Source organism: Triturus cristatus, chromosome 6 (genome assembly GCF_964204655.1).
Source record: "Triturus cristatus chromosome 6, aTriCri1.1, whole genome shotgun sequence".
Classification (NCBI taxonomy): Eukaryota; Metazoa; Chordata; class Amphibia; order Caudata; family Salamandridae; genus Triturus; species Triturus cristatus.
Genome location: NC_140589.1, coordinates 146,034,727 through 146,059,109, shown reverse-complemented (window position 1 = coordinate 146,059,109; position 24,383 = coordinate 146,034,727). Strand labels below are relative to the sequence as shown.

General features: G+C 46.9%; 1 protein-coding gene across 1 annotated transcript in view; it reads right to left on the bottom strand.

Annotated features, from left to right (window-relative positions):
• The window catches only part of PPP1CB (protein phosphatase 1 catalytic subunit beta), a 355,283-nt gene that overhangs the window by 153,130 nt on the left and 177,770 nt on the right, over positions 1–24,383 (bottom strand). Inside the window, exons 3-4 of the mRNA XM_085610370.1 lie at positions 23,802–24,032; positions 18,765–18,869 (exon numbers count right to left, since the gene is read on the bottom strand). Of these exons, the coding sequence (XP_085466496.1) occupies positions 18,765–18,869; positions 23,802–24,032 (336 nt within the window). The remainder of the gene's footprint in view (positions 1–18,764; positions 18,870–23,801; positions 24,033–24,383) is intronic.

Below are 24,383 nucleotides of genomic sequence, written 5' to 3'. Positions count from 1 at the left end.
CATGTCATCATTTAAATGCAGTCACCCCTCAAACTACTTTGTAACCATAATATAATGGAATGAATGTCTAAGCTCTTTACTATTCCGCTGATAAAAGAGCAAAACATTATCAGTTTGCCAGTTCCTATCATGCACTAATCGACATCTTTGATGAACATTCACCATTCAATATACTTTGTCAATACGCAATCTAGCAAATCTGTCTGCCCGACACGGGAAATTAAATCACCACAATAAGTTAGGAGGACCACTTATAGAACCTGCACCAATAATAAACTGCACTATAAAAACTAATCCATATTCTATAAAGCCACAGTGCAAAATCCCCCCAAAAAGTTACTAATCTTTGAAAATGTTTCAGGTGAAAACTCTACCCCCCAGGTTCCTCGCCACTTGCATCCATCTCCCTAGATAACAGGCCGAATCCAGAATTTTTTTTTAACTTTTGCTGCGCTGGTGATTGGCACCATGGCTCCCTCTAAAGGCCATTGCTTTCCTGGATGAGAAGTCACAGAGCTGCATATGCCATCTCCTCTGCGGCACTCAAAGCTGTCTCAGTAAACTACTGTGCATCCCTTCAAAAAGTCACTCACTGGATAAGTGCCTTTTCAATCAAGAAAAACCTTTTAACTATGCCTGAGAGAGAAAGAATGGACGAACAAATAAAATTCCAGAAAGCAATAAAAACACCACTTCCAGTTTAGATTGACAAAATACAGATGTTCTATACACAATGTTAAAACAGTATGCATGAATGGATCTCTTGCGAAATTCTTGGAACCACTTCTCATTTATGCACAGCAATTTATGCCTCACCCTTGTGGAAGCATATCTGAACCTCATGCCCCTCAAACCACCTTCTCCCACACAGGAAATACTAACCACACTCCAAAAGGACATGCAGTAAACCGATAAAAATCTGATCACTATGCTGGCTTGTCACAGGTAGGAAGCACTGTACGACTGCTACATGGTTCAAAAATAAAAGCATAAGGATCAGAAAATTGAGGCAAGACAAGTTGAAGCAAATAACTGTCAATTTGCATCAAAACCCTACAATTATGAACAAAAACTGTCACAATGGACCGGATTGTTCAGGCAGTAGATCTGGTGTGCGCGGCTCAAGTGTGATTGAATTGTGTCAGAGTCTGATGTATTCATTAATGGTTGTGTCCATAAGAACTGGAGATGGCCTCGGTCAAGACTTAGCTGGCTCAGAGTCAGACCACAATGGATTGGGGTTCCTCAGATGCTAGAGGGACTTGGTGCAAAGCCGGCATTAATGCGCTAGGGAAACAGGTTCAAGGGACACAGACTGTGCAGAGGGGGAATCTGCCAGCGGTTAATGGACATTAGGTCCCTGTGGGTCTTTGGCGCCCCAAGACGCACCAGGGGGAGCTGGAACCATGCCAAAGATGCACAGCATTGCCTCTTAAAAGGCTTCGACATGCTGCAAACTTGCAGGTGGAACCAGGAAACTAGGGTGCATCGGGACCAAAGATGGACAGTTTATCAGTGGAAGGGCAGCGAGACAGAGGCACAGTGATGCCTTCACACTTCTCTGGAGAAGGCGAGGAGCAGGTAAGGGCCGAGCCTAGTTTGGACTTTTGTTTCTTATTTGACTTATCATGCCACTTTGGCTACAAAAATTATCTGCCACGGGAACAACTTCAAGATCGGGCGACACTTCTGCTCCAGACCGAAGTTGGAACAGACGTGTAAGTTTCTGGTGCTTTACCACGTACAAGGTTGAATTCCTGGACAGCCTTTGGGTTCACCTGGACACAGTTGTCACAGTTCTAGGACTTGTGCATTCAACCAGAGCACCAGATGCACACCTCGTAGTGCTCCATCGCAGACATCCCTTTGCGACAGCCTGTAGAAGGTTTAAACCCAGTCTTTTTTTTGGTAAGGGGGGGGGGGGGGGGGGGGGAGAATATATCCCTTGCATACTGAAAAATGTGCAAAAGAATGTCTGCGCAGAGTGAAGAAAGACGGCGTAGAGCTCCGAATCTGCATCCTAAGGTGAAGAAAGAAAGGAACGGACGTCAACATGCATGGGTGGTGCTCGTTCGCGGCTCCATGTATCACCTTCGGAGCAGAACAGTCACCGCTGTGCTGCAATACGCCACCTACTGGCGCACAGGAGTACTGCTTTTTGAGTTTTCCAGATCTAGTCTGGTGCCTGGGGAGTTTGGCAAGTTGAGGAATCTGTGGTTGGAAGTATTCATCAGAAACGTATAGTTTCTTACCCGTCGATGTAGTTTTGCAGCTTGAAGACTTTCTGGACTCACTATGCTGTGCATTATTCCTCCATCTCATGGTTGGGTCTGGAATGGTCTTATTTTTTCTTTTTTTTTCTCTCGTGGCCCAGGTGGGCGTCCGCATACCACCACTTGGTGTCTGTTCGTGATGTCGGCGCGCTACCTGCGGAAACTCCCACCTTTGGTCGCCATCTTCCGATTCTTTTTTCTCTTCCTGTCTGTCATCTTTGTCTTTAAACCCTTTCCTCCTGGCTCCCTCTAGTGGAGGAGGGTGGGATCGCTAGTGAATCCAGAAAGTCTTCAAGCTTCAAAACTACACCGACAGGTAAGAAACTATACTTTTGTAGCGTGAATCTTTCTGGATTCACTATGCTGTGCATAGATTTTGTAGCGGTTTTCTAGATTTGCAGTGGCCGGGTGATCGAAGAGCTCGGATTTCTGAATGTGTGTTGCAAGACCGTCTGTCGTACTTGAGCTTCCTTGTTCATTTGAAAATCTATGCAGTAGTGCTTAGTGAAAGTGTGCACTTAAGCCCATGTTGCTGCTTGGCAAATGTCCTGAATAGGTGCATTTGCTAGAAAAGCCATTGTTGCTCCCTTCTTCCGTGTTGAATGAGCTTGTGTTGCTCCTTGTAGTTCTTGCCCAGCTTGTTTGTGGCAGTATTGTTTGCGCAATCCATCTCGCAATTGTGTTCTTGGTAACTAGTCGCCCAAGAAAACTGTTGGGAAAGGACACAAAGAAATGTTTTGTCTTTCTGCACTCTTGTTCTTTCTATAAAGTGCATTACCGCCCTTCTGGCGTCCAGTGTGTGTAATGCCCCTTCTGCGCTTGTGGTAGGTTTTTGGAAAAAACTTGGTATCTGGATTGTTTGATTGATGCGGAACCTTGATACCACCTTTGGCAGGAAGTGTGGATCTGTTCTCATTACAATCCTGTCGCTATGTATTTGTAGCTATGGCTCTTGTATTGTAAGCACTTTCAATTCGCGAACCCCCCGCAGTGACGTGATAGCCACTAGAAAGGCCGTTTTAATCGTGAGCATGTGCAGCGTTGCTTTATGCATTGGTTCAAATGGTTCTTTCATCAACTGAGCCAGTACCACGTTGAGGTTCCATGTTGGCGGTGGCACCCTTTTTGCCCCTTCTAGGAATCTCTTTACCACTTACGATGTGAAGAAACTTTTCCCTGTTTCTACCCTTGTGTAAGCTACTATCGCTGCTAAAAGCACCCTTATCGATGTGCAGCTTAGCTTGCTGTGCAGTAGATGTGTTGGGTACTTCAGTACTCTCTTGTAGCCCTTCCTTAATGCACCATTGTGTGAATCTTTTCCACTTGTCTATGTAGCACTTTCTTGTGGTAGGTCTCCTGGCCTCCCGTAACACTGCCGTTGCGCTGTCAGGTAATTTTAGGTGTGCAAATGTTAAGTCTTCAGGAGCCATGAAGCTAGGCTTAGGCTCTCTGGCTCTGGGTGCAACAACTTTCCGCTTTGCATAGTTAACAGGTCCCTTCTTTTGGGGAAGCTGTGTGCTGGCTCCTGTGCCATTTCCATTATTTGTGAGAACCGGGTCTGACTGGCCCACTGGGGTGCAATTAGAATCAGTGTCATGCTGCTGTTTCTGCATTTGTGGAGTACCCTGTGTAGCAGTATCGGGGGAAAAGCGTATGCAAATGTCCCTGACCAATGTATCCATAGTGCATTTCCCTGAGACTCTGCACGGTTGCCTCGATGCGAAGGGTTGGCATTTTGCATTCTGGCGTGTTGCAAATAAGTCTATTTGCGGTGTTCCCCATTTCCTGAATATCCTTTGGATTCCTTGCTGGTTGATCTCTTGTGGGATGTGGACGTCTGCTGAGCCTGTCTGCTTCTACATTGTCCTTCTCTGGGAGATGTATTGCTAGTAGGTCTATTTGTCTTGTAATAGCCCTGATCCATATATCCTGTGCTAGCCTTGATAGTGTCATTGAGTGTGTGCCTCCTTGCTTATTTATATAGAACATTGTGGTGGTATTGTCTGTTTGGAATAATACCCTCTTTTCGTACAGCAGTTTCTGAAAGGCTTTAAAGGCTAGGAACACTGTTTTCAGTTCTAGATAGTTGATGTGCTTCACCGCATCCTGCTGTTTCCACAGTCCCCTCACCTTGAGGTCACTCATGTGTGCTCCCCATCCTATTTGGGACGCACCTATTGTGATGGTCACTGTTGGAGCTGGCTGTGAGAATGGTCTTCCCTTTATTAAGTTGTCCTTGTTCCACCACGCTATTTCCAGATGTACTGCATGCGTGACAACCACTAGGTCGTCCCAGCTCCCTGTAGCTTGTGACCACTGCTGTTGAATCCATTCCTGGAATGGTCTTTTGTGTAGTCGAATATTTGGAATAAAGTGTATGCATGATGCTATCATCTTTCCCACTGTCCTCACTCTCAGAGCTTGCCCCTTGCGGTACATCTGTGTCTCCTTCAGAAATTATACATTCCTCTGTGCTTGGAAACAACTTGCCCTGTATGGTGTTGATCTCCACTCCCAAGAAAATCTTCACCTGTTCCGGTTCTATGGATGACTTTTCCCAATGAAGCACTTGGTCCAGCTTGCGCTGCCTCTCACCCCGTGGCGCGCGCTACGCACGGGCAAAGGGTGGGCCGATTCTAGCCAGTCATCGCCAGGAAGAGGCTGGGCAGGGCCACCCCCATGTTGCCTATCTTTGAGTGCTGGTTCGCTACAAGAGCCTAATCCCAGTCAGAAAGGTACTGTGTATCCATGCCCCTCCCCTACTCAGAACTTTAAACCTGCATATCGACCGAACGATCACTGGGATAGGTGGAAGAGCTAACCCACGCAATTGTAAAATTACTCTCACCGATATGGGGAAAAGAAAGCTAATGGAAACCGTTGGGGGGGGGGGGGGGGGGGGGTGAGGAGGAGTTGTGTTCTAACTCTGTAAAGTGCCCTCCAAATCCTGCCATGTTCACAACACGTAAAAAAAGTCGTAATACTAACAAAGTGAGTAGACCAAATACAGCTAAGGAGATTGATTCCGCTGTTAGCGCTCCTAGCCATTTAGAGCTAAATGGCAGCCATCCTCAAATTCTAGAGCCCATAGTATCTTGTTCTAATAAGTATGCCATACTAGCAAATATCCAGGGACAGGGAATTATGCAGCCCCCTGTATTACTTCCAGGTGTCAGCACTGAGCCGGTAGGCATTAAAACACTGGAACTGCAGGATATATTGAATGTGGTATGCTCACTCCGAGATGAAATTGGGTCCCTGAGGCTGTTCGAGAATCTGACTGTGGTGGTTGGGTTATTGAGCGAAGAAGGGCCCCTTGCACCAAACCGTGCAACTAATGGAATTACCAACCCACCGCCTCTTAGTCAACTACCTGCCCAGGCAAAATCTACCGCCCTGCTGATCACTGGTAGCCAGAAGAAAGCCAACCCATAATTCAGCAAGGTGGTTCCCGATGGTTCTGTTGCTTATCCCAGTTCAGTATTTCCCTCACCTCCCGCATGGCATGACACAGATCCAAACATCCGCTACCTATGACCGCGCAGTGTTGGGGGACACAGGCACCCTTAGCCAGCTCGTGCGACGGAGTTTTACACTCCTCAGTAGGCGCAGTCCTCACGCATGGCGAGTAGGCACACGGACATGACACCTCACGCGCCGCATAACGACGTTACTATCCTCACCCTTAATGTCCGGGGGCTACACACTCCGCGCAAACGATACGCGGCGTACTCTTACGCAAAGCGTCACAATGCCCAGATAGTGTTTTTACAAGACACGCATCTCATCGCGAAAGAAGTCGGGAAACTACAGTCAAAATGGAGGGGTCTCATATGCGCCACGACTTATTCGGCGTATGCACGCGGGGCGTTGATCTGGGTACGGCCGGGAACCCCCTTTCAGGAGCTTCGGAGGGTGGTTGACAAAGAAGGTAGATATACACTGCTGGAGGGTCTATTGGATGGGCAGGCGGTACTTCTCGGTAGCATTTACGCCCCCAATGTGGATCAAGACAAGTTTTGGGACCATCTCACAGGGGTCCTTGCCCCGTTTGCCTCCATACCCTGGGTCCTGGGAGGAGACTATAATTGCACGATCGATATGCACCTTGACCGCTCCCACCCCGCTCCACTGCACTCCCCGGCACATAAGCGAACTGATAGATTTCGGGCTTGGATTAATCACTGGTCGCTCGCCGATGCATGACGAATGCGCCACCCCTTGATCAGAGTGTATTCCTTCCACTCTATCCCCCACAATCTGCGCGTTCGTCTGGACCGCTTTTTATGCTCGGCGGCTATATTACCTAATTCGGACTACCTGGGTAGGATCATATCTGATCACGATGCTCACATCCTCCAGTTACACTGGCGACCCCCACGCCCACCGGTCCCCACCTGGCGTTTACCGCGGGACTGCCTGGCGGACCAGGTCTTCCGGCACGATCAGGAGAGTAGCATCCAAGACTATTTCTCGAGCAACTCAGGCACGGCATCATCTAGATTAGTGGAGTGGGATGCATTCAAGGTGGTAGCCCGGGGAGAATGCTTGAAGCAAATAACGGGGGCTAAACGAGTGCTGGAACAGGCTCTCACAATGACGGAGCAACGCTTGGCTGCTCTCACCAAACGGGATGTCACAACCGAGGAGGAGGCGCGACGTGTAGCCGAGGCAAAAACGGCCTATCAGGCTGCCTCCGCGGACCTACGAAGGTACAACTTCCGGTCGTATGCTACACGGATGCATAAAGAGAGGGACAAAACAGGCACTCTTGGCGTGGTTGGCCAGGCAGGAAACGGACATCAAGCCCATCACCGAGGTACTGGACCGTGGGGGGGCGTTGGTGCGCTCCCAGGCGGAGATTCTAGGGGCTTTCCGGGACTACTATGCTGAGATATACAGCGACCCTGCCCCCACCCCGCAAACTGTAGTGGATCGATTACTCGATCCTCTCCCTATCCCAACCATTACAAGGACAGAACGGGAGACCATAGACGCCGTAAATACTGCGGCAGAGGTGAAGCGGGCCCAGCAGGCCCTGGCCCGCAATAAGGCTCCGGGGCTAGATGGGTTCCCCTTCGAATATTACACGACTTTCGCGGTGCACCTAGTCCCTCGATTGGTGGAAGTGTTTGCGGCGGCACTGAAGAAGGGGGAGTTACCGAAATCCATGCGAGAATCCGTCCTTGTGACGTTCTTGAAACCCCATAGGGACCCGCAACACATGGCCTCCTATCGCCCGATATCGCTGTTGTCCGCCGATTGCAAACTCCTCGGGAAAGCACTCGCGGACAGATACGTACAAATCATACACACCCTGGTCCACCCGGATCAGTGCGGATTTATTCCCGGCAGACGAATGTCCCAGAATATACGTCGGGTGTTCCACATTCAGGATCAGGTAAGGGGAATATACCCCCGAGCGGCCTGTCTCATCCTGGATCTTGAGAAGGCCTTTGACTCCCTCACATGGCACTTTCTGTTCTCGGTACTGCAGCAGGCGGGCATTGGACCCACCCTCCTCGCCTACACGCGCCTACTGTACACTGGGCTCACCTCGCGGATGCGCCTAGGTCGATATAGATCGGAGTTCGCGGTTCGGAGGGGCACGCGACAGGGCTGCCCACTGTCCCCTCTACTTTTTGCTCTGGCAGTGGAGCCGCTCGCCATACGCCTTCGACAGGAAGGGGGGAGCTGGGGCATCCCGGTGGCGGGCACAGTGCATAGTGTTTCCTTATACGCTGATGACCTGCTGATCTATGTGCGGGACATTACCGACGACCTGACCCCCCTCTGGGAAACCTTGACGGAGTTTGCGACGGTCTCGGGACTACGGGTGAATTGGGACAAGTCCACGATATACCCGCTGCACCCGGATCTGCCCCCGCGGGAGGTTCGACTGGGTGCTCAGTGGGTGCCCTGGAGTGCGGAGTCCCCTCGATACCTTGGGATCCGTCTCTACCACTCCCCCACAGATATGTTTGAGGGTAACCATAATAGGGCACTGGCTAGTATTAGGGCTGCGATCGGATTTTGGAAGAGGCTTCCACTGGCTCCAATTGGGAGAGTGGCGCTAGCCAAGATGATCATAGTCCCAAGATTGTTGTATTTTTTTACCAATCTGCCAGTGATCCCGCCCAGAGCCTTTTTCCGGGACCTAGACTCCCTCCTTAGCGCACTCATTTGGGGATCCACTAGGCACAGGATAGCCCTGAAAAAACTGCAGCTACCCACCACACAGGGTGGCTTGGGAGCCCCCTCATTTGAGGCCTACTTCTTGGCAGCACAACTGCAATGGCTGTCTCACTGGACGGCAGACAGATACACTGTGGAAACTCACACTGTCGCAGGACGGATATCGGCCCCGGAGATCCGTCGCCTACTCCTCCCTGGCACTAAACCAAAGCGCACATACCCTTTACAAGTATCGGTGGCGCGTAAGTGCATGATGAGGATACACCGTATGTCCCCGGGGGTTCCACTGTACTCCCCTCTGCTCACCCTGGTGGGGTGGCCCAAACAGGAACACTACTACACCAATAGCGAGCTCCGCACGTGGACATCGTGCGGATTAACAGAGGTGGAGTCCCTATTCGAGGAGGGGCAACTAAGACCATTCCATAGCCTAGTAGAAGTGTATGATCTTCCCCCGGGACAATTCTTGCTCCATCGCCAACTCCTAGCGAGCTACCGACCGCATCAGGACCTAATCAAAGGGGAGCCATGCACACATCCGGTTCTTCACGCGATCTTACGCATGGGCGTGGGGCGCCATCTCACTACCTGGCTTTATAAAGCCATCCGGGAACTGTCTTACAAACCACTGGAGACCCTGCGAGCCACTTGGGAGGCCGAAATTGGGCGTGCGTTCCACGAGGGGGAGAGCCTTGGAGTACCCTAAGAAGGTCTCTAGGAACGCACGCTTTAAGAACATTCAATACTACATCCTGCATAGGGCCTATTTAACACCCGCACGCCTCCAACGGTTCTACCCTGACACTCAGCTCCTCTGTCCCAGATGCCAAGAGCGGAATGCAGATTTCCAACATATGTTTTGGAATTGCTCCACCATCAAAACTTTCTGGCACCACATTCACACCACACTAGGTACCCTCACGGGGCTAACCTGCATGACCACATGGGAGGCCACCGCCCTAGACATCTTCCGCGCGGGTAAACACCACAAGGTGCGGACTCGCTTCCTCTCCCTGGCGGTGCTTTTGGCCAAACGCCGCATCGCTATGCACTTGCGCTCCCCCACAGGTCCACCGCTGGCGGCTTGGGTGGGAGCTACACACAAGTGGGCGGCGGCAGAGGAGGAGACGTTGCGGGAGGAGGTGGTGAGAGGGGTCCGCAAACATCACATATCAATGGAATGGGCCATGTTATTGTATCAGTTCAAGCAGCTATCCCCGGGTGCAGATCCAACGGACAACCCACTCACACCGTCAGCTCAGCACGCGCAGTCACAGACCCCACCCAACCAATCTCTCGACATTCCACCCACATGATCTTATTACATACCCCAACATCGGTTATGCTAACGTAATTCTAGGTCGACCCCCCAATAGGATAGACACTCATGAGACACAGAGGTGCCTTACCCCAACGACACTACAAACCCTCGCCGATATCATTGGTTGTGCCTGTTCATGCCTCCCCCCCCCCTAGTTTAGGCCTTCGTTTTACCCTAGTTTATGTGCCATATTGGAACCTGAGACACCGGGGTATACACCTCATATCAAGTCTGTACGTGGGTTATGTTTTCCGATGACGTATCACTGATATATGCAGCTGATGTGTACCACTATTGAATGTACTGTTATAACTATCTGAAAGATCTATATGATGTACAATGTGTCTAATGTAAAAATGGCAATAAAAATAAGTTTAAAAAATAATAATTCAGCGTGGTGGTTAAGCAGAAAACGTCCGACATCTTCACCACCATGTCTTAACACAAATAAGCTTTCATCTTCTACTTGCACGATCACCAGGCCTTGTAATACAGAAATACCAAAAGGGCACCCATTGCAAGACAGGAGTTCTCATAGGAGCACCAACATCAACACGTCTTTACGCATAAACACAGTACACAAGAAGGGAGGTAGGACCAGAGCACAGTCAAAGTATATAATAGACATAGAATTTATATGGTGAATGTCCCAAAGCTGGATCATAATAAAAGCTGGGAAAGTGTGCAGTCATTGACCAACAAGGCAATCCATTGGATGCGCCACATAAGGGGATGTCGGTCAGTGATTAGAGAAGATATTACTAAGGTGCGCAGACTCACTTTGCCCTCCAATCGTTTGGACTGCATAGAACTTACCCTGCAGAGCGAGGAGCTGGACGAAAATCGATTTGCCCTTGAATTTCGAACCAGTTCCCCTGATTCTTCATCTATGCAACTAAGGTCTGCGCATGTAACACCCGACTAGCAATCATTTGGGGCAGCCACTGATAGGTAGGATGGGTACCTCTACATTAGAAGATATTGAAGCCTGGATTATATCAAGATTGTGTTGGTTATCCAACAGTCCCTAAGGGTAGGCACTCAGTCGTGAATCCTATCTGCAATAGTAGCACTGCCAAATCCTCTCAAAATGTACCACCATTCCCAACCGAGCTAGCGAGTCAGTATGAGTCTAGTCATAACCATCCAGTGGAGCCAAACAGACTAGTGACCACATGTCATGTATTTGGAAGTGTTGGCAATCAGGAAGCCCACAGGGGTAGCCATACAGTCAGGGACTCCAATTACAGCAATAGATCTACTAAGTCCATTCAAATGACAATCCCATCTTCTCCCCAGCTAATGGGCCAGAGTGAGCTCAATCAAATCTTAACAGTGGAGCCACATGGCCTATTAAATATCCACCATACCATTAGTCAATGTTCAATGATATCATGGAATATTGCATGGTTGAGTTCGAAATTCATATCCCCGGATTGGCTGGCTTTCATTAACTGTTTTGATGTCTGTCTTTCAGGAGACATGGGTCTTGGCACCACAACACTGTAGGGTATTTAAACTGTCATATACCAGCAACTAAAGGAGCAAAAGGTCGACCATCAGGAGGCTTGACCATATGGGTTCGCCAAGGCCTGGACATTAGCATAAAGGAGCTTCCCTCCAAGAGTAATGATATTCAGGCACTAAGGCTTAAATTAGATTCGCTTGAGAGCATTGATGTCTATAATATTTATGTGAGGAGAACTAGGAGGAAAATCCCAAGTTTTAGCGGCTTTGGACGAACTCCGAGTCGAACTCATTGTACACCCATGCTATGTTTGCGGCTGAAGATGCCCAGTGGGAAATTCTGAAATTGGAACTTGATCCTGTAAAAAAGTGGTCGGAGAAAGTTATTCAGACAAACTCTGTCTTGAATATGGGCTAAGGGCATTAAATGGCAGGACACAAGACAGACAGGGGACGAATACATTCAAAGCAGGATAGATTATATCCTTGTGAACCTTAAATTTTGGCATACAATCATTGACATGGTTGTTAGAGACCGCCCCAAAAGTGACCATAACCCCCGTGTGCATCCTTCAGATGGTGGAAGCACAGGCGAACGCAAGGGGGCGAGGTTGAACTGCATTCTCATGCTATGGTTCCCCACCAATAACATGAGACGTCTCAAATGGGAAAGACTAGCAGAAAATCCTGAGACCATGGATAGTATCTCTAAAGAGGTTGATAGCGCCCTATTAGAGTTAGGAAAAACTTTGTCCACTAAAGTCCCAATGGTGTTCGCCACACAGGCACACTAACGCTTCTTCGAGCACCTAAGTGCCTACTTTGTTAAGCAGTGTAGACCAAGGAAACCCTCAGGCCAGAAGCCCTGCCGCTGGTACAACAAAGAATGTAGACATGCAAGAGCGCTCCTTGGGCAGGCGATAAAAGATGGAGACCTTGTGTCAGTACGTAGAGCTAGGCAGGCTTACAAGAGTGCTATGTATAAAGCCAAATGCTCCTGGTTCGAGAAACGCTGGCAGGACCTAAAAGAGGCTAGCACCCAGAATAATAGCTAACTGTTCTGGAACATCCTAAAATGGGATTGTGGGGGACAACCAGAACCCCAAAATCATGTCATGAAGTAAGATTGGGTCAAACATTTTAAACCGCAGTATGAGCAAAGCCAGTCAGCGAACATTTTTGCCGACCCGCGCCATGTATTTTATACCGAAGATGTTTTTAACATTAATGATGTGGTGCTAGCTCTCAATGCAGTAACAGGCGGGAGAGCGCCTGGCCCTGATGGCATCCCCGCTGATGTCTTTATATATGACCAAACACGATGGGGAAGATACATCGCCATAGAGGCTAATGCAGTTGCCTAAGGCGCCCCTGTACCAGACTCCTGGAAAGGAGTGGAAATAATTCCAGTGTACAAAAAAGGAGATAAATCATTGCCAGGCATTTACCGACCCATTAGTCTGATCAATTCAATGCAAAAGATTGTGGGCAGAATGATTCTCAACAAGATTAACGATTGGATAGATGAACACAGTATACTGACCCCCACTGCAGGCTGGGTTTCGGGCTCATACCAGTACCATCGAATAGGTGTTTCGGCTCATCTTATTGTGGAAAACAGTGGTCCTGGTCAAAGGCAGTATATATGCTGCCTTTGTAGATTTAAAGTCTGCGTTGGCTCTCGTTCCCCGTTCCTGGGTGAAGTTGCAGGAACTGGGGTTGCCCAACGATCTCCTTACATTCAGACTGCATGAGAAAACTATGCCAAAATCTGTTGGGGTACCCATGGCATGGTCACCAGTCCGTTTCCAATAGAACAAGGGGTGCGACAGGGGTGTGCCATGGCTCCCACTTTATTTTCCCCGTTCATTAATGGATTAGTCGATTGCTTGGCACCCGAGAATACTGATGCCCCGATTCTAGCAGGTGTCAAAATACCAATCCTAATGTTAGACGACGACACATTGATAATCTTGAAGACGCCGTGTGAGCTCCAGCGTGCCCTATTAATTTTTGAAGTTTTGTTTGGATCGTGGTCTCGAAGTCAATGCGTCTTAGACGAAATTCATGGTCTTTAACCCGCATAAAACTTTTAAAGGCAGTATACACATGAATAATCGACCACTGGAACAGGTAGGAGCGTTTACATACTTGGGATACACAGAGAGTAACCTGAAGTGGAACCAACAAATTGACCTGGCAACACTTAAGCACCGACAACTGGCGGGAGCACTATATCTAGAGCACATAAAGACACGTACCAAACCCATTAGACCAACGCTCCAGGTTTATGACATGAAAGTGGTCAGCTCAGCCCTCTACGGCGCTGAACTTTGGGGGCTTGAGAACACATCTGAACTTACCGTGTCTGAAAATATTACAAATCTGCCCCAAAGCACACCATTGTGCCCGCTATACTATGATCTGGGAAGAAAGTTGATCAGACATTATAAAATTACGCCCAGTTTTATATTGGTGCAGGCTATGGACAACACCGGAACTAAAAGTTAATGCCGCAGGTTTTACGGATATAATCAAATCCGACAGTTTCCATAAGATCATATGGCTCCGGGGTGTTAGAGACATATTGGCCAACCTTGGTTTGAAAACGCTCTGGGACGATCAGTCAACGGCTAGTTTTCCATCAAAAAAGCACTTGTAGGACAAATATTGGGAGAGGATTACTTTTAACACCTTGAGACTTAGCAGCCACACGGACAGGAACATTTTTAGAATTCAAACACCACGCACCTCGAATCATATTGGGATATCATAGCAAAACCACAAGACAGGAAACTGTATTTTCAGTTAAGGGTGGGCTCACTACCCTGAAGATCTTTCACGGCACGGTGGTCTAATCTAACTGACAATAAGTGCCCCTTTTGCCCAGCCCACAAAGAAACAGTGGCACACATGCTTCTTGCCTGTCTAGCCTATGCAAGTCCCCTTCGTGTTTGGCGGAGACCTTTATGTAAGCTGCTAGGCACACGCAGAAGTGCGGAAGCCGAAAGAATTATATGCACAAGCACTTCATCCACCATTTTAACAGCTGTTGCGAAATATCTTGGGTGGGCGTGGGCATTATGGTCAAAATTAATGCATTATAAAATGTATATGTTTGACTGCAAATACTGACGCATTGCTGTAAAAATCATTAGTTACCTGTTATTGGGCTACTTTGCTTTGCTTATAGGAAGAAGTTATACTCGTTGTAACCTCCCATTTCAGAACTGTTTACAGTTCTTCTTTGTCTTTTATAATACATGGTGTTTTTAAAAGTTCAGTTTTATCAAAAGTTGACACATGCATTAATCGCACCTTGGAATTGGGTTTTTATGAACTTATGGATTATTTTGATACATGCTTTTATGATTAGTCGAATAAAGCTTAACAAATGAAATGAAGTATCCACTTGTCTGTTGTGATCTTCCTCCAGTCCTGGAAGAAGTCCTTTATTCTGCCTCCCACAGGTGTTGCGTGTTGGAGGAACTGTATGTTTACTGTTTTGTCCAGATGTTTTGCACAACCCTGGAGATGTTGACTGGTTGCGTCTTGTCCTTGTGGTTAAGTCACTTAGAGGTGGTCTGTTGGCCTCCACTTTTTGTATTTCCACATCCTCTATTGCGCCCTCGAAAGGATTGGCCGGGGGGTTGATACTGCCAAGTCTGCTGCTGTCCTCGGCTCCCCCCCCCCCGGTAGCCTTGCTGGATTGACTGATTCGTTGTTGGTTGGTGATCCTCCCTACCTGCGGGTCTTCTTGAAGGTGTTACCCTTCTCAATCCCCTGAACTGCAAAGCCCCCGTAGACCTTGCTGTCTTTTTTCTTGAGCTGGTTGAGCTTGTTGTCCACTGTGGGACCGAAGAGTTGTACTCCATTAAAAGGTGTATTGAGGATGTTATTTTGTACTTCGGGCTTGAAGCCTGAAATTCTCAGCCAGGCATTCCTTCTCTCCGTCACCCCAATCATCATCGGTCGGCTAAAAGTCTCCGCTGCGTCCAGGGCAGACTTGAAACACATATTGGCCATGGTTTTTCCTTCCTCTACCAGGTGGCCTGCTCTCTTCTGGTACTGCTCAGGTAGATGTTTGAGTTCTCCCACCTCCTCCCAGTGCTGGCAGGCGTGCCTGTTGATGAGGGCATTGGAGTTGGCGATACGCCACTGTATTGCCGCACCCCTTTCTTCCTGTGAGGTCCATCCTCTTGCTCTTTCCTGTCTGGAGGTGGTCCTGTATTTGTGGGGATGTTGGCCCTTTTCAGTTGCCGTGGAAGCAATGTTGGAATCTGGTGGCACTGATTTCCCTAATGTACATGGGGTGCTTTGAGGAGTGTTTGTACTTCTCAGCTCTTGGAGTAACTGATCTACAGATTGCTGGCTACTTGAAGGGCTCCTTACCCTGGTCCAGTACACTTGGTAGCATGGGTAAAAACTGACTCCTTGTCTGTTGGCAATAAAGTTTCCAGCAGGAAACAAGACTGAGGATTCTCCTCCTCCAGCTGCACTCCATAAGTGTCTGCAGCCCTCTTTATGACCCGTTTATAGATCACTATGTCGTCCGTTGGCGAAGGCCTCGAAGGGTATGTTTCGACCCCTCTTCCTCGCCCTCAGCGTCAAACTAATACAGGTCCTCTTCTTCCTGTTCTTCGGCTGGTTCTGGCGTGTTAGGCAGCCGAAGTTCTTCGGCGCCCTTTTCTGCTTTGATGCGGACTTTGTTGGAATTATGTACTGCTTCATCTTTTCATCAAAGTCCCTCTTTCTTTGAAAGATGCTCGCCATTTCGGCTTCTAGCATTCTCCTCTTTTTATCCATCTCGGACGCTTGTTCAGCGTCAAGCTCTTTGTGCTTTCGCTTCGAGGCCGTTGACATCGAAGATGCACTCTGTGTAAGGCCTTCCTTTCTCGGCGTCAAGTGGTCCTTTGAGACTGGTCTTTGACAACCTTGCCTTGTCTTTTCACTGACTGGGAGTCCTTAGCCAACGATCTGTTGGGCTGGCTTTCTTTGGAGGCAGCTGCTAGCGTTGAGGTCTTCGACAGCAATGCTCCTTTGTGGGAGGATTTTGACTCACTCCGAGTGTCTGTCGAGGGCCTGGGGTTCAAGGAATCTTACCTTCTTTGTCCTCAACGTCTGTCACGTCTTCTGGGCCTTCGGCGATGTTGTCCTCTTCTCCACTGGATAGGCCCAAGTCCCGGAGCGATGGAGGTGCCCCTTGGCCCTGCATGGCGTAGTTATCCCTTTGTTGCCTCTCTCTCACTCTTAGTGTCTTTGGCGTGAATGCAGAGCATGCGCTGCAGTCCTCGCTTCGATGGTCGAGCGGCAGGCAGTGGTTGCAGACTGGATGCTGGTCTTTCTGCGCGTATTAATGTTGGCAATTTTCGCAAAATTTGAACGGAGTCTTGTCCATTACAGCACCCAGGGAGCCCCCTGTGCGCGCATCCTTCGTGGAACTCTGAAGTTTCGGCTGCTCTCCCCCTTCCTTGTCGTTCCGGTTAGTTGGCCCGCCGTCCGGCAGCCAATTGTAGATTTCCTGGTGATTTCTCTGATTTTCGGGTGCTTCTACTCTCCAAAGTTCTGAAGCTCCTTCGTTGACGACCCAGACCTAACGGCAGAAAAAAGAATCTGAAGATGCCGACCACGGGTGGGAGCGTCACTGCGGAGGGTAAGCGAATTGCAAGCGCTTACACTACAAGAGCCCTATCTACAAATACATAGCGACAGGACTGTAATGAGAACAGATCCACACTTCCTGCCAAAGGTGGTATCAAGGTTCCACATCAAACAATCCAGATACCAAGTTTTTTCCAAAAACCAACCACAAGCGCAGAAAGGACATTACACACACTGGAAGCCAGAAGGGCGGTAATGCACTATATAGAAAGAACAAAAGAGTGCAGAAAGAAAACAATGTGTCCTTTGCCACCAGTTTTCTTGGGCGACCAGTTACCAAGAACACAATTGCGAGATGGATTGCGCAAACATTAGAATACTGCCACAAACCGGCTGGGCAAGAACTGCAAGGAGCAACACGAGCTCATTCAACACAGCAGGGAGCAACAATAGCTTTTCCAGCAAACACACCTATTCAGGACATTTGTCAAGCAGCAACATGGGATTCAGTGCACACGTTCACTAAGCACTACTACATAGATATTCAAATGAACAAGGAAGCTCAAGTAGGACAGAAGGTCTTACAACATATATTCAGAAATCAGAGCTCTTCTGCCACCCGGCCACCGCAAATGTAGAAAACCGCTACAAAATCTATGCACAGCATAGTGAATCCAGAAAGATTCACACTGCAAAATGTATCGTTTATAGGTCGGTGCAGTTTTGCAGCTTGAAGACTTTCTGGATTCACTAGCGATCCCACCCGCCTTCGCCAGAAGGAGCCAGGAGGAAAGGGTTAAAGACAAAGATGATAAAGACAGGAAGAGAAAAAAAGAATCCGAAGATGCCGACCAAAAGGTGGGAGCTTGCGCAGGAAGCGTGTCAACGTCACGAACAGACAAATGGTGTTATGCCTATGCCCACCAAAAAAATACATAAATGACAATTCCGGACCCAACCACGAGATGGTAGAATAATGCACAGCATAGTGAATCCAGAAAGATTCATGCTGCAAAACTTCATTTCTCAAGAGGAAGAGGTTTTAGAGGCTCATCCAGCCCGACCATACAATCTGAAACTTTCACCTATTTCTCTGCCCTGGGAGTAATAATTCTCACTCCGATCCTGCATTATTTATTTTTTAATAGAGGAATTATGTCAATGTACATTTCATGACTCAGACTGCCACTATAGGAAGAACTCCAGTGGTGTAGTGGCACCCTCTAGCACATGCCAATCTTATATTCCATTAGTCCGTGTTTGTCTCCCTCTTCAACAATTTCTTGCCTGTAATCTTCCACTCTTCCAATATTGTAAACGTAAAAGTTCGAAAAAGACAAGCAATGTGTAAAGATGTTAAATAAGAAAAAAAAAAAATAATTTGATTACAAAAAAATAAAATCTTAGAAAGATTGTGTTTAAGTGTTCCTCCCATACCCTGCTATAGACGGTCCGGTGAAGCTTCAGGAATTTTTCAATGTGTAGTCAGTTTACTTACTCTCACTGCAGCCAATGCATGTGCGGCAAGCTCAATTTGTCCCTTTACGAAAAGTTTTTGCCTCTTAAAGGCCGATTTTCAGTTTTACATTAATTCCAAAACAAAATGTATACATTTAAAGTGTGTTCTGTTCCGAGATCCTGCACATACAGAGTTTACTATGCATTAATTTTATGAATTCCATCACAAAGAAATAACACATGCTCATTCAGATAGGACACCCAGTTAAGTATGCAATAAGTTAATGTTTGATATTGTGAACTATTCCTCCTAATCGGCTGGTTTCTTCATATCTAAATCAATTCAAAGTTTAGAATTATAGTAAATAAAAACTTTAAAATCAGTACAAAACTACTAATTTACATACAATATATGCAAGTTATAGTTAGTTATAGGCTGTAGCTCCTACCTCCATGACAACAAAATATCTTTTCATCAACAATCGCTGCAATGGGCAGGCAGTTGAAACAATCTGTAAATGTCTTCCAGAGCTTGATATTAAACCGTCGTTTGCCTATAAAAATAAAGAAATTGGCCACTAATTCAGAACGAAACTACAACAACTTGGGTTTTAGATGCAAATAAATCACTTATTCAATTACAGAGAGCTCAAAATGACAATTGTCCCTGTCACATACTATAGATAATCTTTCCAATCTTCAGACATTAGACCGGTTGTTAATGAGTGGACATGACTGAAGGAAGTTTAACATCTAGCCACACACTTGAGTGCAAACATTCTGGACAGTAAAAAACAAGTATTTGCAATGCAATAGGTCTCGCATTTATGAGAGTCTGAGCTATTGACATTGCAAATAATGCCTTTTATTTTTGTTATTAAAACAAATACAAAAACAAAACTAAAAGCCATTGTCATTAACAATGCCAATAGCTCAAACTTGCGCAAATGCGAGATCTACTGCATTGCAAATGCTTGTTTCTTTTGCTTTCAACCATGCGCGGAACAGCCATGCTGCTGTACAATGGGGCAAAAGAACAAACATTGCCAATACATTTCGCACAGGCGAGACCTGTTGGCTTTGCCAATGCTTGTACTGATTTGCAGAGGCTGAACATTTCAACCCCGTTGTCACGTTTTGTTGGTCTCTTCCTGACTGTGCCTGAAAAGGACACCCAAATATTATTAGCGGTCCTGAACTATTTATGGCAAACAGCATTGGTCTGGTAACTAAATCTAACGGTCTGTAAATTGTGAGTGATGATTGATGCTGGTATCTTTAAGGTTCACCCAGATATAAAAAGACACTTCAAACAATTCCTTACATTTTTAAAAGTAAACGTTTTTATAAATAAGGCATAGTTGTTAAAATTCTAGTTTGTCAAACAGTAAATGAAACAGTGACTGCAAAGTCGAAAACACTCCATTAAAAGCTCAGTTTTTCTTTTCTTCTGCAGTTTTATATAACGTGAACTCTACCCCAAGATATTGGAGTGCGTTCACGCCCTGAATCACATCGGCCACGCCCCTTCGAGACCCTCTACTTCAGTGGTCTTCAAACTTTTTATTGCCGCCCCCCCCCCCCCAGTGAAAAAATTTAAATCGGAGCCCCCGTCAATTTTTCACAATTATTTTATTGAATTGGCAATGTTTAAATAGGTCTAAAAACGTATTTAAACATGACAGTTAAATTCTGTTACCCCTTTCAAATATGCTTGCCAAACATACTATTCTGGACAGGCAGGCCTTACTAACGTGTATAAGTATGCACAGTGTGATTGTTCGCAATGGGGATGGGGTTTTTGAAATATAGTTAGGGTCCCTTCCCTTTTGACACCACACTCAGCTATTATAAACATGACAAACTATGTTAGTGAGGCCCAGTACAGAGTGGCTTACTGCCACTCATTTGTTTCCACTTAAAGAACTGTAACTAGCATAATGCTTCTTCTGGCCAGAGCCTGGCGCCCCCCCTGGATCACTTGAGGGAACAGCCCCCCCTGTTTGAAGAGCTCTGCTCTAGTTTATTCATCCCACTTAAAGCCTCGAGTTTGACCATGTAGTTTGTATATTCTTGTGTGTATTAGCTGTTTGCACAGATGCAGTGCTGGGTGTCGAGGAAAAGCGTGACCGTGTCCAGGTATGTCCATTCTTGACTTCTGACAGCGACTACAAGACAGGCTAGAACTCCGACAAATGCCTTTCACCCCCACTGCCCTTTCCAGTCTGCCCCTCCCCACACATCAAATCAAGGTGTTGTGTGCTTCCACGTACAAGAGGCTGTAAAACGAGCCGAATCACGAGGGTAGAAATGCGCTCCTTGCAAGGGCTTCGAGCTCACCCGATGAGGCGCCGTTTACATGAAGTGATGTGTACGCACGAAGAATGTTTTTTCCAGTTTTAAATAGCGCAAACTTGGACGAAAGGGATTAGAATGCTTTACATAAGCACCAGGTTACGTTACACAAGATCAGATTTGTAGTTTTACATTTTTATAGGCACGTGGAGATTAACTGAATTGCCTAGAATCACGAGCGGTTGTGCGGACGCCGGGACTTCTAAAGCCAGCATTTCTGACCGTAACGCCACATCCTCTCTCCCAAATGTTTATACAGTGTGAATAGACTTTCTTCACTGTGTGAATTAACTGGTTTGTCTTGCATTGCTGCCAAAATGAGCTGAAAAGTGTCTGTGAACTGTAAAAGAGGCTGAACATTTCAACCCCCAGGACTCCTGCTGTCACGTTTTGTTGGTCTCTTCCTAACTGTGCCTGAAAAGGACACCCAATATTATTATTAGCTGTCCTGAACTATTTATGGCAAACAGGTTCACTCATATATAAAAAGAGACACTTCAAACAATTCCTTACATTTTTAAATGTAAAAGTTTTTACACGTAAGGCATAGTTGTTAAAATGCTAGTTTGTCAAACAGTAAATGAAACAGTGACTGCAAAGTTGAAAACACTCCATTAAAAGCTCAGTTTTTAGGTCTCGTCTAGCGATGCAGCGCATGCGCGATCTGCTTTGGCGAGATCCATTGTTAAACTTTCTGTGCCGAAGGGGGACAGAACATGTGCACGCATACAGAAGACAGATGTGCACGTGTAGGGCTGACGGCATTAGCATAAGAGACAGCAGATGTGAACATACGGAGGACAGGAGATGTGCACGCTCCCTCAACACGCGCATGGCGTGCTTTAGCTTTCCCTCCCTCCGGCGTTTCAGCACAACGCGCGCATGCCTTTCTCCTTACATCTTTTCTCCGAAAGGCTGTACTGCCATCTTAGTCTCTCTTGGTGGGGCCGTCTGAGGCAGCATCACTGCACGCTGGAGATCTGTGCCAGTGCCGGCTGCCTCTTTTTAACCCTCACATGGACCCGCTGATGCTCGCACATACATGGTCTACGAGACTGAGTGGCAGGTAAGAGCTCATTCCTTCTCCGCTTACACCTTGCTCTCTTTTCCTCTTTTACCACTTTATTTCCTCTTACCCCTCGATCACCCTTTCCGTGGTCTTGCTCCCTCCCTCTCATTTTCCATTTGTTTTTTCATCCACACTTCCCCCCCCCCCCCCTGCTTTTCCCCCCTCTCTTTTTAGGTCTCGCCTGACCCAGCGCATGCGCTGGTCTGGCGAGACTGATTGAGAGGGCTCCAAAAAGTGCTACTAGGCCAGCCTAGCGCTACAGTGCGCGGGCGCCACGCTTTACCGCGATTACTTTCACGGCCGCTTTGATGTTTGATCGTGATCGCGACCACTTTTGCGGCCGCTTGGCATAGCCAATAGGTCTCGCTTTTGGGACCTTATAAGTATTTAGTTATGCAACTGTTGCATGGCTAAACACTTAAGGTCCCAAAGGCGAGACCTATTGGCTATGCCAATGCTTGTTTGAACTGTTGCTTACTCTTCATTTTTGTTCTCTGTTAGATTTTCCCATTATCTTTCCCTGTAGACCTTTCCGTTCCCTGCTCGTAAGACCCCTTTCGCCCGTTCCCCTCTTCTTCCTCATTCCGGTCCTTCCCCAGTCCTCTCATGCTCCCGGTTTCAACTCTTGTTCCCTCTCGGTTCCTGTGTCCATGACTCGAACACTCTTGTGACCTACGTTATTATAATCTACTTGTGTGTTCGCCGGGCTCCCTGCCCTTCATCTTGTATCTACTCACGCCTTCCCGAGGTCACTCCAAGACAGATATCCTGCTCACAGAACAATGCGGGGACAGATCACTGGTTACAAGTTATAGCTGCCTCCTTGGCTTACTGTTGGGTTTAGAGTCAGGTTTGGGTCTTAGAAACGGAACATTGGAAATTATCTTCCGAGTGCTAATGTAGTCTCTCTCTCTCTCACAATCTTTCTCTCTCTACCCTTCTCTTATACTTTCTCGTTCACACCCTTTGTCGCCCATTTCTCTTGCTCTTTCCCTCCTTGTCGCTCTCTCATTCACACTACCAATCTGGCTTTTCTCTGTCCCCCTCTCGCTCTCTCTCTGCCTCCTCTTTTTTCCCCACTGCTTCCATTTTCCAATCTTCTCTATCCTGCCTCTCTCCATTTCTTCCTCTTCCAGTTCACTCTTTTTAATACTCTCAGCTAATGCCTCTCTCTCTTTCCCAAAACCTCCTCTTCATCCTGCTTTCCTGTTGCTGATCACCCAGTGACCGCTAGGGAGCATCAATAAACAAGGCGCTGCATCAGGCAAGGTGAGACTAGCCCAAGTTATAATAACTCTTTAGGTCAAAGCCTTGCTTATGACTTCTTGGGGAACTTCTGAAAGCTTCCCTGAGAATGCATTTCGCCCATGGCTTACCATTGGCTTAGTAGTTTGTAACTCACATTTGCTTGTTTTCTATTTGCTGGCTTTACTTGTTTTTAGGTTGTTCTGCATGTCTTTCACTCTCCCGTGGAGCAGCACCCGTTTACTGTATTCTTCCACAAGAAGTGCCTGCTTTCTGTAAACAGGGCCATGTGTTTCTAATTAGAAACACATGGCCCCATAAAGATAAGAAAGTGCTTTGCGACCGCAACAAAGCAGGCAACCGAGTCTGGATCGGAGGCGAAAGGGCGTGAACCAAAACCCCTCATTTTCAATGGCAGGCCACCGTTTAGCATAAAGGGTGACGCCAGCCAATGGAAATGAGGGGCGGGGCTTGGCTTCAAGCCCACTTCTGAAAGTCCTAGTTAATAAATCTCGCCGAGGCGAGCAGCGCTTTGCGCTACAATGCCACAAGAGACCTAAAAACAAGAGTCACCAAGACATAACATTTTGAAGTAGTCAACATGCAAATGGCCCATGAAACAGTAATTTAATGTGTGGCTTTAAGTTAATAGGGTAGAGCATTGAACAATGCTTTTAAGCAGTTTTACACAAAATGCAGTATTCACATTAGTCTTGGACAGACGATAATATCTGTGCTAACAGACTGCAGTCTGGCTCATTCAGCCCAAGCTTAAACATTTTCTGCACAATGTAATAAACAAAATGGTCCTACTTACATTCATCATAGAAGCCATAAATACGATTGATACTGGCACACTCATGGTTTCCTCTTAAAAGAAAGAAATTCTCTGGGTACTTAATTTTGTATGCCAAAAGAAGGCAAATAGTTTCCAACGACTGCTTGCCCCGGTCGACATAGTCACCCAGAAAGAGATAGTTTGCTTCTGGCGGGAAACCTCCATATTCAAACAATCGAAGCAAATCTGTGTATTGTCCGTGAATATCACCTACAAAAGATAGAGACAACTTAGCAGTAAATCCAAGCAACATCCACAAGCTAGTCTACTGAACATGCGGTAAAAAGGAATAGTAAGTAGAATAAGAAAAAAGAGTAACAATGTTATTTTATATTTGCGTTTTCCTAAGAAAACACCACGTCATCTGTGGAAAGCACAGAGAAAAACATTGGTGAAGTCAATCGGTCATCTCCTTAAAGTAAAAGCGAGGTATGATGGCTTTTCCAATGCCCGTTTCTATGGTTCTACGTGAACTATAAAAAAAAAACCCTTGGTGCTCAAAAAATGCTGAACAATTTCGCCAAAGAAAAGAAAAAAGTTAAATTGATTAGCAAGCATGCA